Genomic DNA, 16,298 nt, shown 5'->3' with positions numbered 1-16,298 from the left:
GTCAGGAGAAAAAAAGTTTTGAATGCACCAAAGCTCCTGCAGCTCCAGATTGAAAGAACCGATCTCGCCAGACCCATGGTTCACATCTGGAGTTAACAGAGACTACAGCTCCAGGTGGCTCTGCTACAGAGACCACCCAGGCTGGGGGAGTCCGAAGCTTCAGGTTCCCAGACCAACTGGGTGTCCAGCCAGCCAGAAATTGTGGAAATACTATGGGATCTGACCAGGGCTTACAAGCTCTGGATGCCAGTCTCAAGGTTTTCACACTCCACACCCCAACTCTACAAGACTGAGCCTGGAAGCTAACCTTCACCCGGGGTTTCCCTTGCCTTTCAGGGTAACTCCTGCGGGTCCTCCTTCCCAGGAAACTGAGCATCAAGCCCGACAACAGCTGAGGATCCCGGTGCTTTCTGCCACTCCTCCACGCAGCAACGCTTTATAGGGTCACATCTCTCTAGCTGGGGATGCTGGGTCTGCCCCACAGCTGTGGACTCCTGGAGCCTGTCTCAAGACTTCCCGCATCTTGGCTCGATAACCTAGGGCTCAGGGGTGGTTGGGGTCCCTGCAGAGGCAGGGCTTTCAGGGTCTCTGCTTCGGAGATGGCAAGCAGGACTCCCTAACAGCCTGCTACGAATCCAGAGAGAGTTCAAAAGAAACCTAGTCTTTGATATACTGGGAGTTCACTGAGCCAAAGTTATTTCAGAGAAAACATTTTAGTGAATCAGCATCTTTTGATAAAACTAAGCTTTGGCAAAGGAAGAGGAGAATTCCCAGAAGCTTCGGTAGAGAAAGCAACGAGAAGTCAAACTAAGGTCTGTCTCACCGCAAATGCAAGCATGGTGCAATTACAGTGGAAACAGTTAAAGAGAAAGCTGAACAGAAAGGGTTTTTACAGGCTAATTATTGACAGCAGCTTCACAGGTGGATGAGGACTGGATGGCAGAGCTAATTTAGACATCTCATCTCTGGGAGCAGTTATTTCCCTATCCAGGCATTATGGTTATGATCAAATGAAATGAATGGAAAAAGCATTCCTTGACTTCAGCTAGCTCTAGCGGGGGCTCATGAGGGACATTTATTGCTGTATGACCAAGGCAGCACATGAGGATGGTAGACTGTCTGTGTCTGTGTGTTTGCACACACAGGGCTGTGGGTAGAACGTGTTTGGTACAATAGAGGTTTGAGCCAGACTGCTATAATACAAGTCTGCGGAATTAAAAGTAGCATGGAAAAAATAGGGCCAATTATTTTTATAGTTTGCGCAAATGCCTCAATTGATCATACTAACTTTAGAAAGCAAAAGGCACTGAGCACGCTTGACAGGTTTGTTCCTCTAACAGGTACATCATGTGCTCGTGATTCCTGTTTAACTTCCTTCTTTAAGAATACCTCAAACTGTGTTCCTTGTGGGTGTGGTGGAAAGTGGAGGCGGAGAGTGATTCTTCTCTGAAGGAAAATACAATTACCCACCTTCTTTAACTGCTCAAACAGATGACAAGTGAACAGGCTTTCAGTGCTCCCCACCAGCTCCAGTTTAAAACAAAACACTCTGCATTACACATTCAGTAACAGATCCCTACTCCCAAACTCCCTACAGCAGAAGGGAGCCAGGGAAAAAAAAAGCCCCTTTTATTTTCTCCGTGTTTTTCATATTGCAAGGTGCTTATTTATCTCTTTGAACTCAGAAGAGAGACTCGCACACATGAAGCTGTGCTAACTGGGTTGCTACTGGAATACAAACTAGGGTCACAGAGGCAGGGGGTGAGTGTGTGTTTGTGCACTCATGTTCTTTGATGAGTGCCAATCATTCCCGCAGTTTGTTCACCACCTACGCACTGTCAAACATACACACAGACACGCACGCACTTCTAATCTGCTCTCTTCCAGTGCTAAAAGCAGACAAGCATGTGGTAATTCTCCAGGTTAACGAAAAACCACAATGAGGGTGAGAGCGTGTGTTTTTAACAAGCACATGCAGCGAATGTGCAAGGGACAATGCATGTAAGTGTGAACATACTCATTTGTACATTGCAACCTGCATGTTCAACAGCAAGTAAAAATACGAGTATCGGAGAGTACCTACATGTTTTGGGGAGATTTAATTTCCTTTATCCTTTCATCTTTTTTTGCCAGGAATACAAGGTCCTCTGGGTTATTCTCCTCTCGCAGCAATATGCCAATCAATCAGAAGAATAACAGATGAGTACCAGCAAGTTAGCACAGTGTTTCTTAATCAGAGTGTCCTGGAAAGTTTGATGAATGCTTTAAAACCTTTTCTTTGGGACTTCTGTTTAATAAATGGAAATACTTTCCCTCCTATTTGCTATTTTTAATACGACCATCTCCAAAATCTTGTGTGCCAGTATTCTAGATTAATCTAAACACACTTCACTGGTGAAATCATACGGTCTCATTTCTTTGTTCATTTGTACCCAGTGGTATGGGTATTCAGCGGGATTCAGCAGCAGCTTAACACCATTTCCACTGCGCTCAATAGTAAAACTCCTAAATACTGCAGCTGGAAAACAATTAGGCTACTACTGAATACATTAAGAAAAAATTCTGATTTGGTGAAATTAAGGTTTGGCATTGGTGAGTTTGGCTTCACTAATGTCAGCGAAACTGCCCTCGTTATGATCAAAGCTGAATTTGAACCAAGTTACACTATTCAGTCCATTTCTGTCTCTGTCTCAGATTTAGCTTCTCCCTGACACCGTTCTGATATTCTGGTAATGATTTCTGTAGACCAGGCCTCCAGTCAGCAGCTGAGGACAGCTAGGTCAGCCAGTATCAGTCTTTTGTTTGAAAAGTCTGAAAATGAGGTATTTCAAAGCGAAGATGCTACTCTCAAGTATTCCCTTCTTTAACTTCGCTTGGGGGAGCCTAAATTTCTGCTTCTGCAGATACCTTGCACAAGCGCCTCTCTTTATGCTCCAGACAGAGATAAGTGACTTTATACAGATTTCAAGTGTGTGATTAGAAATTCACAGGTCCATGGATTTTAAGGCCAGAGAGGCTGTCGCGTTACTCTAGTTAGAGCTAATGCATAGAATTAGAAACCATCTTCAACTACTTCCTGCTGCAAGTCCAGCAGCTGAAGCTGAACTAGGATCTAGGTTTTAGAAAAAACACACAGCAGTTTAAGATGAAGTTTAATAGTCTTTCAGGGGAAAAACTCACCAGAGCTTCAGGTGCCTTGTTCCAATTACTAACTTCATCCAGTGGTCAAATAGGCCTAGTATTTAAGCTGCCTACCTACAACTTACAACTATTAGTTTCCAATAAGCTTTTTGCCTCCAAGACTGTAATATTCTCTATTATCAAATGCCTATTCTCCTTATCAGTATTTACAGACCATAATTAAGTTATGTCTTAACCTTCTCTTTAATAAACCAGGTAGATTGAGTCCCTTGAGTCTCTCATAAAACATGAGCTCTGACTGTTCACTTAACTCTCTCAGATACTTTCTGAATTCTGCCCAATTTCTAAACTTTCTCCTTGAAGAATGGGCACCTCAACTAGACATGCTGCATTTCAGCAGGTTTTGCAACAAAACAATGACAGTTATTACATGACATTTTGTAGCAAAAGGGGAAAAGACAGAGAAAAAAGGAAGAAATCACAGAATGGGGGAGAAAAGAAGAATGAAAGGGGTTAAAAAGAGGCAAAATAACAACTGAAATAAAATGGAGAAAGAAGGAAAAACTCAAAGTAGGACAAGGTAGTAAAGAAATAAGTAGCTACTGAAATAGAAGCTCAGGCATAAGCAAGAGATGACGAAAAGAGCATGCAAAGCAGTGCCTATTTACAAGTATGCTTTCATAAGTTACCTTGGCAGTTCCAAGAGGCTGATGCTCGATCCTACTACCTATCCCTCCACTCAATTATTTCAGGCAATCAGTGATCTCCGATAGTGATCGCTGCATGATCCTCCCTGCTTAAGAACACACACTACACCTTTGTAGCATTTTTCAGAAGCAGAGCTCATTAGCACCACAAGACAGTAAATCAACCAACCAACCTCCCCGAAACCCACCACCCATGTTTCAATTGAGCTCCCCACGAGAAACGTGGAAGGGACTCTGTCTCTTCCCATCCCCCACCCTGGAAATACCTGCCTCGCTTCAAGGCCAGCACTTGGTCAGAAGAAACAAAAGGCACATACACACAAAGCACACATATGGAGCTCTGGGCTCCAGTCGTCAAGCCTGGGACATCTGTGACTTTCTCAGGGTGCCTGCGTGTTCAAGTAATTAGTCCAAGGCCAGCTGTCCCCTGCTCGCTCTTCACCCTTGATGCTCCCATTGCTTCTACTACCACTGTCTGTCCAAAGAGTATTTCGTCTGATGGATCACTCATGAGATACCTCAATGTTTCCGAACAAGCTTTTGCCACATCAGAGGAAAGATTTACTTTAACCTTTATATTCTGAAGTTATAAACTCCAAACGCTTGTGCTGGTACTGAAAATGCAACATCAATAGTGAACCTGCCTGTTCAGGAAAGCTTACTGCTTTACGGACACATTCAGCTCTGGTATTCGGGGCCTAATTTCCCTCTCAACAATTCAGGGAAATTCATGAACCCTATTTCAATCTGAAGACGTTCCCTGTAACACATTCCTTTCTGAAATCTTTCTGCCAATTTGTGCTAGAGCAAGCTAGAGGTACCATGGGAGGCAGGTCTCCGCATCAGTGGGGGTTACCACAGTGCAGCTGAAGAAAACCAGCTGAAGCTTTTACCAGTTGTGTGAAAGCAGGAGCGAGAACAGGACCAGCCCTTCTGTTCTCATCTGTGAAACTCTATTTGTAGCTTTGCCCCAAAACCAGGCTCCCAAACAGGCCCAGGCTGGAGCTGGGAAAGGAACGCTGCTCCTGTGTTTAGCAAGTGAGGGCATGACAAAGCAAAAAGCTCGCACGTGGATTGAGCAGCCCTGTCCTCCGACAGGGCATTAAGCGCTTGGATGATACATTTACTGCAGCTTGCACTGCATCGTGCCTGCCCGTGTATCATCTCCATAGCAGCAGTTCTGCTAATTGAGACCAGCTGCTTCAATTCCAAATTCTTCTCTCCAGAAATATCGATACTACGACGTTATGATTAGAAAGCACTTTACCAAATGCCTCTCAATTCTGCACAGCTCAGATGAAGAGCAGCTGCAGAAAGAAGGGACAGTTCCCTGAACATACAGAATAAAACACTGCAAAAAACACTGGAGAAATGAAGGCTATAAGAAGCAATTCAAAACAAAATAACGATGGCAGAGAAAGCAGCCTGCTGTATATGCTTGTGCCTGTCATTTTAGATGTTGAAAGGACCGCGAGCAGACTTCTCCCTTATGCTCTAGGACAAATGGCCACAGCACTGCAGTGTTACAGCTTCATGTGGCAGGTGTGCGTATTTGTCAGATCCAGTTATTCTGTCCAAGGATGGATTAAAGCAAAATCCATCAGTCTGGGCCTGGCTTGGGAGAGTACTTTTGGTCTTGAATCATTTGGCTCCAGGGACTGTTCTGCACAGCCCACTGGCAAAGAGAGTCACTGAAACTGATAAGCTAGTGGGAAGATTTGCAAAGTAGGAATGCCACCACACCACCATGACTTGGCTTCACTGTTGGCTATTTCCCTGTGGCTGCTGGCTCCATGCAGCAAGCTGTCAGCTGGATGCTTGGCAACGGTCACACTGGGATTGCCGAAAGCTGCAAGCATTTATCCCCTTCGGCCAGGCTGGATTAAGCCGGCTAACAACACAGTCAATTCCACATTCACTTAGAAGTCTCAGGCCCTGTCGGTGACCATCAGACACAGGGCATTCCTGAAAAGACATCTGGTTACTGAGTTTATGCAGGAACTGGGCAAACCACTTCAATTCCATCTGTTGTTCCAACCTCCTGAGCACAGAGAACAGAATCCTTGAAAGAGAAAATCTCACCAAGAATGGTCTGAAAATGAGAATCACAATACAATGCGTGGTTTCCTCCTGAGAAGGATGCTGTACAGTCTTACAGAAAACATGGTACGCTTCAGCATGCGGCTGTGTAAACAAGGGCCTAACACACCGTTACATTACTCAGATTTCATACTACAACCGAGGTAATGCAACACAACTAAAGCAGAGAGATCACTTTGCTATGCTAAGTGATTTGCCTCCTACTCTGAAAATCAATGAGGTAAATAAAATGTTTTATACAGATACCAGAGAGTGTCTCTCGGCAAACAAAATGCTCATGTTTTTTAAAAATATTCCTACTATGTTATTCTGGAAAATATTCAAAGTGTTTAGAGTCCCATTCAGATTTTACATTTACACCCTTTGTTTGCTTTCGTTGTGTTCCATTCATCAGCTGAATCTCCCTTTAAAATCGAAGTTCTTTTACCTATTTCACTTTCTAACTTTTTGGTTTATATTAGAAGACTGTTTGAATGCACAGTACTGCGGGAGAGGAAATACTTTAATGAAATTCCAGAAAGGTAAGTCTGAACACATTACAATTAAATATAAACTTTAAGAATCCTCTGAAAAAAATAGACTTACATTGTATGCGTAACATTCACTGACTGCATATTCCTTTAATCTCCATTTTCTTTCTGCTCCTAGTAAGGTTGCTATACTTACTTGTGCTGGAAAACAGCTGACACAGAAGTACATATAAGAAACAGCAGTGTAAAGATATATGCTCCATGTGCTTATATGGAAGTTGCCTCACTAAAATGCTCTACGCTGCATGCAGACCTGTTAGCGTCATTTGAAGGTGACAGCTTGATGGAATTCTGTTGATTGTAGTGCAGTTGTGTTCCCTCCCATCAAGCTGAATTTAGCCTTTCTAGTCACCAAATCACTGAATAAACTTTTATGCATATATTTATTTTATTTTTAGGTTTCCAAGATCAATCAATGACACTCATGTAAGGAGAAGGATATCACAAGGCTAGATAAAAAACGAATTAAGCTCTTCTGAACACTACAGTCATTGGGACCATCGAGACAGACAATTTGACGGTTTCCATGGCACAGCTCTGTGGATTGTTAACAGAATTACAACAGCTTTAAACAGTCACGGACCTTGGCGCATCAGATCATAAAGAACCCAAGCAGTAAGAGTATTCAAACAACAGATTTGCTAGCCTCTCTTAAATCTCTTCCTATTGACATTTGTACACCTCAGTTTGCAATGTACCACAACTATTACGCACTGCTGCAGTGGTGGAATTCAGATGCCCAACACACATCTGCCCAGCAGAGAAGCAACAACTCTGCAGCTGACCGTTTATTTTGTTCACAAAGCACAGGCATACTCCCATTTAATTTCAGCTGCCCTAGCCTCCCCCATAACTAAATTATTGTTATTATGCTCCACATAATCCTAGTACTGACAGGAATGTTTGTTATACGTAATTAAAGATATTAATTTTGCATGGAACAGAAGACACAGAGCCAAGAACTTAATTTTTTTTAAAATCTCCCATTAGAAAATTACCTTCATTAGCACCGACTCGCTGAGCTTCTCTCTGTTGACAATTTTTATCGCGACCTTCTGACACGTGACACAGTGAACCCCCAATTTCACAAGCCCTGCAGGAGAAACAGAGCAAAATAGAAAGGAAGAATTGGTTAGATAGTTGCCATCGAGATTTTTGCTATTAGTATGCCATTTTGGCAATGAAGCTGCCAACATCCTTAATGCTGCTGCAGTTTCTGCCATTAAAGCTGTATTTTTGTTGAAGCACTGTATTCCAGCTCTCACCACTCAAAGTGTGTTCTACCAGTAAGAAGTAAACTTCTGCCAATTTAACCGCGCTAGGCTAAGGGCTTTTACCAACACCTGCCATCAACGAAAGCTCAGAAATGAACAAAACTAGATGGTCAAATGTCTGCAGTGTAGACGTGGCCTCTATGTTTTTCCAGCTCCTTCCAAAGCTTTCATGATCACAATAAAAAGGTATTTAATTATGCTTTCCCTTACTGTTTTAATTTACCCTGCTGTATAAAGTTAACACTGTGATGAATGCCATTGTGGCATGGAGGAACATCAACATATGCTGATACAATTCTAAGTTGTTCTTATTTGCTATTTACTACATCCTTGTCCTCAAATAACTTAAAGCGTTATTAAATGATTGTATTGGCAAAAGGATATGGATGTCACTGACAGGATCAGGACGTCTCAGCTATCACCAAAATATGGAACAAAACTCCAAGAATTAAAAGAAAGAGGTAAGTAATACATGAAGCATTATCTTCTGCAAAATTTTGACCTAAATCTGCTGACTTGCATGAAAGTACATTGAGATATCTCCTACAAGTGAGTTTAAGATGGTCCCTTGAGCTCTCTATCCCCATTAAGAAAATTTGTACCCGGAAAAATTGTACTTTGTAGGTCTACTCAAGTCAGATCTTGTTTGCTTCAGCTTTTACTCTTGTCAAACGAGCACATGCAGCACAACACCTGATAGGCTGGATCCCATCCCACTCCACACACAATATGCCAAATTGCCATTTAGTTTAATTCACTTATAACTGAAGGAAGAAGAAATGGCACCTTCCCGGTGTCACTGAGACCTGCTGGGCTTCGTAGAGCATTTATGAGCAATGACATCGCACAGTAAGAAAAAGTCTAGCCCAGCTCGCAGCTCCTAGGTTGGGTTGCAGTTAAGATCCCGACCCCATCCCCTGATGCAAACCACAAAGGCAAACACGTTGCTTTATCTGCAAATTGAACACAACAGATCTGCAGTCCAGCGAAACAATGAACATGGGACTTCACACTTCTTATCGAGGGATGAATATATAGATTATTGCCTTACTACAAACTGTCCTCAGTGAAGCAGACTGGAGTTCCATCAGGGACTCCAACAATCTCCTGCAGATACTTGTCCATCTTTTTGCTACACAGTTAATCATAAAGTTGGAACCATTAATCACTGGTTATTATGCTGAGAAATAAACTCCCAACTCACTTCCACTCCCATCTCTTTTATGGCGTGCTCAAGTGTTCTGGATATTTCTAGTCACACAATTTCTCAATCTCATCTGGTTAAATGCTGACATCCTTACTTTCAGCCATAAATAAACAAGTCACAAAAATTAAGAACACTGTGCACTGACAAACCCATTTGAAACTGTGTATAGCAATAGCCTGTCCTCTGCCTGAAGTGGCCAAAAAGCACAGCTGAGGGAAGATGCTGTGATGTCCGGCCAGTCCTCATGGACTCTTATGTCTGTATTTGGTCTATTCAATAAATTTATAATATTACCCATAGCGCTACTGGCTCTGTGTTCACCGTTCATAGCAGCTGCAGCCTTACTTACGCTTCTTCTCTTCGGCTTTGTTCTCTGTTGGATAGTGGCTACTTGGCACCACTTTGTAGAAGGTGTGCACAGTTTCAACCTGTGCCAATTGCCTCCTTCCTGCTTCCAGCACAAATCACAGCTCTACATCACTCTGACAGCACGACCACGTCACTCTTTACATCGGTCTTAGTTACACTTTCAAATCTCAGCAGAACTTCTAGCTCAGTCCTTTGTATCTAGACTCCCAGGATCTGTGGCACAATGCTGTACTGTGACGTGCTGCAGACCAATTATTTTAAGAGGTCAATAAAAGTGACAAACAACTGCTCTCTGTAACTGGTCCTTCAGCCCAAAGAAAATATAAAGGCATCTGGTATCTCACACTTTGGGGTTTGATTTCAAATGTTGTTGCTCCCAAATCAAGACATCTGCCCCACTGAACTTGGCTGATCTGTAAACTGTTTTTCCTTTATCCTCCCTGAAGCACCCTATCATTGCGTCATAGAAGGGTTTTAACATGAACTTCTGGGACACCACCCTGCTGTACAGGCAATCTTCAGTGTCCTCTGTCCGTCTGGTTACTAACCTACCACAGAAACTCAAAAATTAAGATTAAACCATTCTGTTTACTGCAATAAAAAAATTAATCAACTGTTAGAAGACACTGTACACCTTGCAAAAATCACACTGATACTGAATCACACTGATTTTATATTGAATTAACTTCATCGACCTCAAGAAGTTGTTCTTGATTTACACCACAGTACCAGAGGACAGAATGAGAAAACACATGTGAGATTTAATGCATTTTTCCTCTCCTCCCGATTCGCATTTTAAAAATTGAGAAAAAAAAAAAAGGCACTGTCACTGCTGTCTGTTTTGTGGAGACAGAACTTTAAGACCACCCTCTGAACAGCCCAGCACAGCACTTGTCACTGTACTAAATTCACTGAATGTAATTTTAGGATAAAAATAAAACACGTTGCTCTGCCTTGCCTTGCCTCCTCCCCCCTCCCCTAGCCACTTCCTTCTGACACTTGCATGCCAGCCTAACCAAAGAAACCCCTCTTAGGAAGTCCATCTATAGGATAAGGCCCTCCTGCTACTATGAGGAATTCCTAATTGAGCTTGGGCAGGAAGGGCTTGTACTCAGGACTTCTTTTTCTGTCCTGTAATTTCAGTCTAGTGTATAGTTACAGAGATGACTTACATGGGAATTTGAACTCCTGTGGGCTTCTGATGCTTAGGAAGCCCTTTTACTGACACAGAGAACATAAACCATTCATGTATTATATAGCTGCATAATGACAGACCCTTAGAGAGAATAAGAAGCAACTATGTGAGTAAACTGCTGAGCTATTATTGAAATGGAAGTGGCAGAAATGCCTGCTTAGAAACCAGCGTCCAAGGTATGTTTACAGGGTTGTGCAAGAGGCTGTGGATCTTCCCGTTTTTTCTCTCCTGTATATGCAGCTGTTAATGAGCACCTCGAATCTATAGCAAACCTCCAAGACAAATGTGTCAGTAAGTTAGGTACTTACTTGTAAAGCTCATCTATACATTCAGTCCAGCACAGGCACCTGTGTGGTCCCCAAAGAAAACAAACAAGGCTGCCGCTAAGAGGATATTTTACACTGGCTTGGCCTAAAGCAAGTCTGCCAGGCAACAAGTAGAGTTTGAACTTGTCAGCTTCATGAGTAATTAACCCCTCAAATGCAGGCAAGTAATCTTCATGATTGTTAAAGTTAACTCTGGTCTGTCCTGGCAGAAAATCTAAGATGCTGTGGGAACCGAGCACTTGAAGGTTCCCCCAACCACCCACATAGCTGTCACACACACTCACTCCTCCAGGCACACTTCAGATTTCCACCCATAGGCAGTTCCTGGGGGCTCTCGGGCACTGACACGCTGGGGCTTTCAAATAGGCTGCTACATCCTATGAGCTGCAAACATTGGGCTGCTTTTGATCGTAGCCACTGAACTGCACCAGAACCAGCCCTATAATTTCAGTTGGGGAGTAAAGAAGAAAACATGAACACGCTGAAAAGCAAGGGGATGTGTAAGCTAACATTGTCTTTTCATTTATAATTAAAAGCCAAGAATTGAAACCAATGAGCATGAGGAACCCCAGATGACACAAGGGAAAGGTGCCATTCAAGGACGAAGAGCAAAAGGATCGTACAGGCCTGACACAGCCTAGTGCTGCACTGGCCTGCTAACAACCATGCCTGCGCATTTTGATGCTGGTAAACTCCCACTCTGCGCATGCTTAAAGATACGCAGATCTTTTCTGAAAAGGAGCTTATCTGATGAGCAAGGGACAGATTTAGATCAGCCAGACAGGTGGACAGCCATCCTGAAGCAGTACAGAGAGGAATCCTTTCTTTTACCCAGGAAGAATGTACTGTGGGGATGGAGAAACAAAAGCTTCCCTCCAGCTGAGACAATATATTCACTGTGAATCCCTGATTGCAGAAAGTCATCTCCGTGGTCTATACTGTAACTGGCAATCACCTCCGTGATTCTTCAGCCAAGGACAGGATTTCAGAAAAGGCTGATTTACTTTTGCCTTGCATTTTGTGTAGCAATTTTCTCTAACACAGACTGAATATAACACTAAGAGTTCGGAGCTGGTGCTACTTCATATCCACTTTACAGTTGTGTAAATAGCAGCATGAGGGAACACAACTGTGGATAGTAACACCTTACTAATGATCCCGTTACTACAACTCTTCATTAGAGAAAGAAACGTTCTTGGAACAAGAGAGAACTGTTTTTCAATCGTATCCAAACTTGGAGTCTGCCAAAGACACCTATCTGAAGCAAATTATCATTTTGAGAGAGAGAGACTAATAAATAATGAAACGAGATTGTTGTTTAAATACAGTACTTATGGTATACTTACTGTTAATGAATAATGTTCCCACAGTCTTTCAGAAATGTTAAACACAAGTAACTCATTATCCTGATTTTTAACCATAAGGCCAATAACTACTTCAAGAAGTGGAATGAAAAATTAGGTACATTTTCTACATTTAATACATATGATTTTTCCAATGATAAATGGAGGTCTTTCATTTTCTTTTGAAATAAAACCAACCCAATGCCCTATTTGTAAGTATTGATAAATTTCTGCAGTAGGGAAACCAGCCACTGATTTCAGAAGATCAACGGCACGTCTCATGTTGCTTGCTCTTCATTTCACTTCAGAGCGCACTGTCAAAAAACTTCTTAAAAAATCTGAGCGGAAAGCCCTAGTCCGGCCAGTAGTATCTATTTTGGCTGGATGAGCAATTAAAAGAATGTCTAGAGAGAAATATCACTCCTCTTTTAACTTGAGTTAGCTAATTGCCAATTAATTCAAGTCAATGAATACTCTGCAAATGTTAATCTAGGCACTGCAGGACACAAACATTTGTGGTTTACTTCAGGGCTCAGACTAGTACTGATAACAAACTATCTGGATTAAGGGAGGAACAAAAATCTTAGGCCAAACAAACTCAAGTACACTGTTTTTTAAAAAGCTTAGTGTGCATACACCGTTGCTGCATATGAGCTTTGTACATACGATCTTTAGGTACAAGTAATGTAATTTATCCCCACAAATTGGAGGTTGCTGTTGTAAATCTTAAAAGTATTTATGGATGCTCATCCCTGAAAACTACATGCACTAGCATTTGCAAGACCTGCAAACCTTCAAGGATGCCAGTTTAGAAAATCAACCCTTAAAGCAAACAAAAGCATTAATACAAATCAAGTGGAGCATAGGACAACACTTAAAATGTAATATTCTTGCTCTTTATTCTCAACAGTTATCTTCACAAACACTGTAGTTTCAATTAGGGTTAAATCAGTTCAGTTACAGTGTCTAACTCTGCTGACTGCAGTGAAGTTGCTTTAGATCTACAACAGTGGAAAACAGATTAAAATTTGGCCCACAGCAACATGATTTCCATAGCTGTAAAATAAGGATAATAACACTTACTTACTTACCTTCCAAGGGCTGTAGAAGGATTAACTGATTAATCCTTGCAAAGAATGTTGGAAAAGGATCTAAATCCTATGCAAGTTTTACATATTACAACCAGGAAAACTGCATCTTAAATACAATCTGGAAAGAAAGGTCTAGATAATTCCTTATTAATAGTTTCCGTTTCATTTCCCAATTCTTCTAGCGCATCGACTTCTGGTCTCCTACAATATGCATCTTATGCTCTTCTTACCTGCACTGGAAAGAACTTTGTTACCAAGCATCCTACTTATGGAAACCAATAATTGCTCTTAATTACTCAGTCTTCTCCTTGAACAGATGTTTATTTTTCTATAGCAATTGTTATCTCTAATTATTGCCTTTAAAATAAACAGACCCTTATATCAAGTGACAGGCAAATTATACAGTATCAATTTATAATTGCATACGGGGAAAGGAGGTATAGGGTTGTCTAGAAATCTAAAAGGATGAGGATGGAGCTACCCACGCTGGTAATGAAATAATTTGACCATGGGCTCTTCTACAGAGAGATTCTAGTACTAAAAGACTGTTCTGAGGGCTTATACAATAACTGTTTCTAAATTGAATAAACTGTAATTACAGAATAACTAAAGCCAGAGTTCAAATGCTCAGCAGGAGCATGGAAGGAGATGTTCACCAGAGCCGGGATTCACGTGCCTCAGCTCAGAGCACAGGGAAGCTGCACACTAAATTGCTATAGCCTACATTATTCTCCTGAGCTACGAGCGCTGTCAAATGTATGCTGGCTCGGCCAGCCAAAGGGACACACTCCTAAGCTCAGAGATTGGTGAGAACAATGCATCAGCTCAGATGAGACTGGATCCACATGCCTGATATTAGAGAACAAGAGACACAGACACATATATATACACAGCAGCTGACCAGGAGCAGGTTTTACACTGTATGCCTCAGAGATTATGGTAGGATCATCCTCCAAGCTCAGCAGGATCAAAACACACAGAACCAACATCACCTCTATTGATTTTTATCTTGGTCTCTTTCTTACAATATTTCATAAATCAATACTTCTCAGAAACCCTTTGTGCCCCCTGAATATAGCAAAGAACGTGACTGTTGAGTCCTTTTGACATGCTTTCTTTCCCATCTTACCATACACACTCGTGTGTCTAAAGAGGAACCCCCAGGGAACCAGGACACAAACCTTGATGGACACACTGGATGCTGCTTTTGTAAAATGCCATTATTTCATCAGCCAAACTCTAACAAACTCTTGAAGTCCTCTGGGATCTATCAGCAGCTTGTGATATCTAGTGGGCTGAGCTCCTATTTCAGATCAAGCCTTTGTTCCCATATAAAACCACTTGGGAGACTAAGCTTTGCTGCCATGGGAGAAGTGCAGACTTCAGCTTCCAACGTGTACGCCTGAAAGCATTTGGGCAGCACCCCCACCCCCTGCAGACAGGGAAAAAGAAGAGCGGTTTCATTGTTTTCAAATTAAAAAGATAAATTAAAATATAACAGATCTTTCCATTGATACACCAGAAAAAAAATTCCCTTTTTTACATCTCTGGCTGGGTATTGGGAAAACTCTGCTTCTGCCCACAACTCTCCTAGTCAAAAGCTTTTCTTTCCACTTTCCAAGAGCTGTACATCTCCTTGAAAAACTCTTTTTGAGGAACAATGAGATCCACGTCCCCCTTCAGACTTCATTAATTCTTTGTCAGGAGATGACCAAAGATGGCCATTTTCAGGTATAGCAGGAAGCCAGCAGAGCTCTGTCTATCCTGCCTACGTTTCTTTTAGAAAACATGTCGCTGTAATTAGGTAACATCTGGGTAATGAGCCACAACATCCCCACTTGGTCCAGTGATCTACTGAGAAGGGCTGATGCACTAACAAGGAGGGAACACCGTGCAGCAGAGAAAGAGGAGGTGAGGAAGGAGGAGGGGAAACAAGATAAACTGCTCTTCTTTAGAAGAAGAGCAGTTCTTCTTTAGCTCTTCTTTAGAAGAGCAGTGCTTTTAGCTGATGTTAATCCCATTTTCTATGCTCATTTCTTACACCTCCCCTTCTTCACCACACCTTTCCACCCTCCCTCCATCAGGAAGTCCTCACACTCTTTTGACCCTCCCATCAGCCAAGATTGTTTCAGCTAGGTTATATGTATATTGAGAACTTAATTAAAAAGGGGGGTTACCATGGAAAACCTTTAAACAGAAGACAAAGGTCATGCTCTTCACAAGATTAGGCTCACCACAGAACACTTCATCTACCTAGCTCAGTGCTGATACAGCTTACTCTGCCCTCTGACATCTCTTAATCACCCACTGACAGATTCCTAACAGGATTTTCACTGACTGCCAATACGCTGCACTTCAGGCTCGAGGAGTGAATTGGATTAACCATACTTGCACCCATGCTATGAACAAGGCGCCAAACAGCAAGTCACAAGCACACGCAGTACATCCCAATTCCCATGAATTCCAGAAGGGCTGGTTGATGGCAGTCGGATATGGCTCGTACACAGCCAGGGGCGACATGCATTGGATAGCCGCTGCATACATTGTTCTACAGTTACAGATTTTTTTCCAAGGACAAATTGTTCTGTAGGCAGTAGAACTGATCTCTTGCAGATCCACACCCTAAATTTCATTTCATTGTCCACCACAAAACCCTGGATCCTCCTCATGTTCCCTACTGAGAGCTCCAGTCCCATCCCAACAGGTCCTCACCACATCTATGGACATCCTACTTTCCCCGCCCATGTCATAACACCTACAATTTCCTCCATACCTCTACCGCCATTGTCTCTAGCTTCTTGTGTTTCCTGCACAGTCTCCTGCAGTAACACTCTCCACAGTTTTACCCATTTGTCCTGCGGTTCACCTATCATTTGCATAGTTTCCTTCCATATGGCTTACTCTCTCCTTTCTCCTATGTAGAAGACAACAGATGCTGTGGCTAGTCCAGACCTGTGAGCACATCGTCTTGTTGGTCAACCAGCATCTACCAGAGTATCTAACACCTGAGTTGTC

The 16,298-nt window shown here is 42.3% G+C and overlaps 1 protein-coding gene across 11 annotated transcripts in view; it reads right to left on the bottom strand.

Annotated features, from left to right (window-relative positions):
• BRSK2 (BR serine/threonine kinase 2) overlaps positions 1-16,298 on the bottom strand; it is a 322,400-nt gene that overhangs the window by 155,051 nt on the left and 151,051 nt on the right. For all 11 annotated transcript variants that reach the window (XM_075163003.1, XM_075162999.1, XM_075162997.1 and 8 more), the window contains exon 2: positions 7,477-7,571. In XM_075163003.1, coding sequence (XP_075019104.1) covers positions 7,477-7,571 — 95 coding nt within the window. The remainder of the gene's footprint in view (positions 1-7,476; positions 7,572-16,298) is intronic.

This window comes from Calonectris borealis, chromosome 14, assembly GCF_964195595.1.
Source record: "Calonectris borealis chromosome 14, bCalBor7.hap1.2, whole genome shotgun sequence".
Classification (NCBI taxonomy): domain Eukaryota; kingdom Metazoa; phylum Chordata; class Aves; order Procellariiformes; family Procellariidae; genus Calonectris; species Calonectris borealis.
Note: the sequence above shows the minus strand (reverse complement) of the source record. Positions and strands in the feature narration are given on the sequence as shown.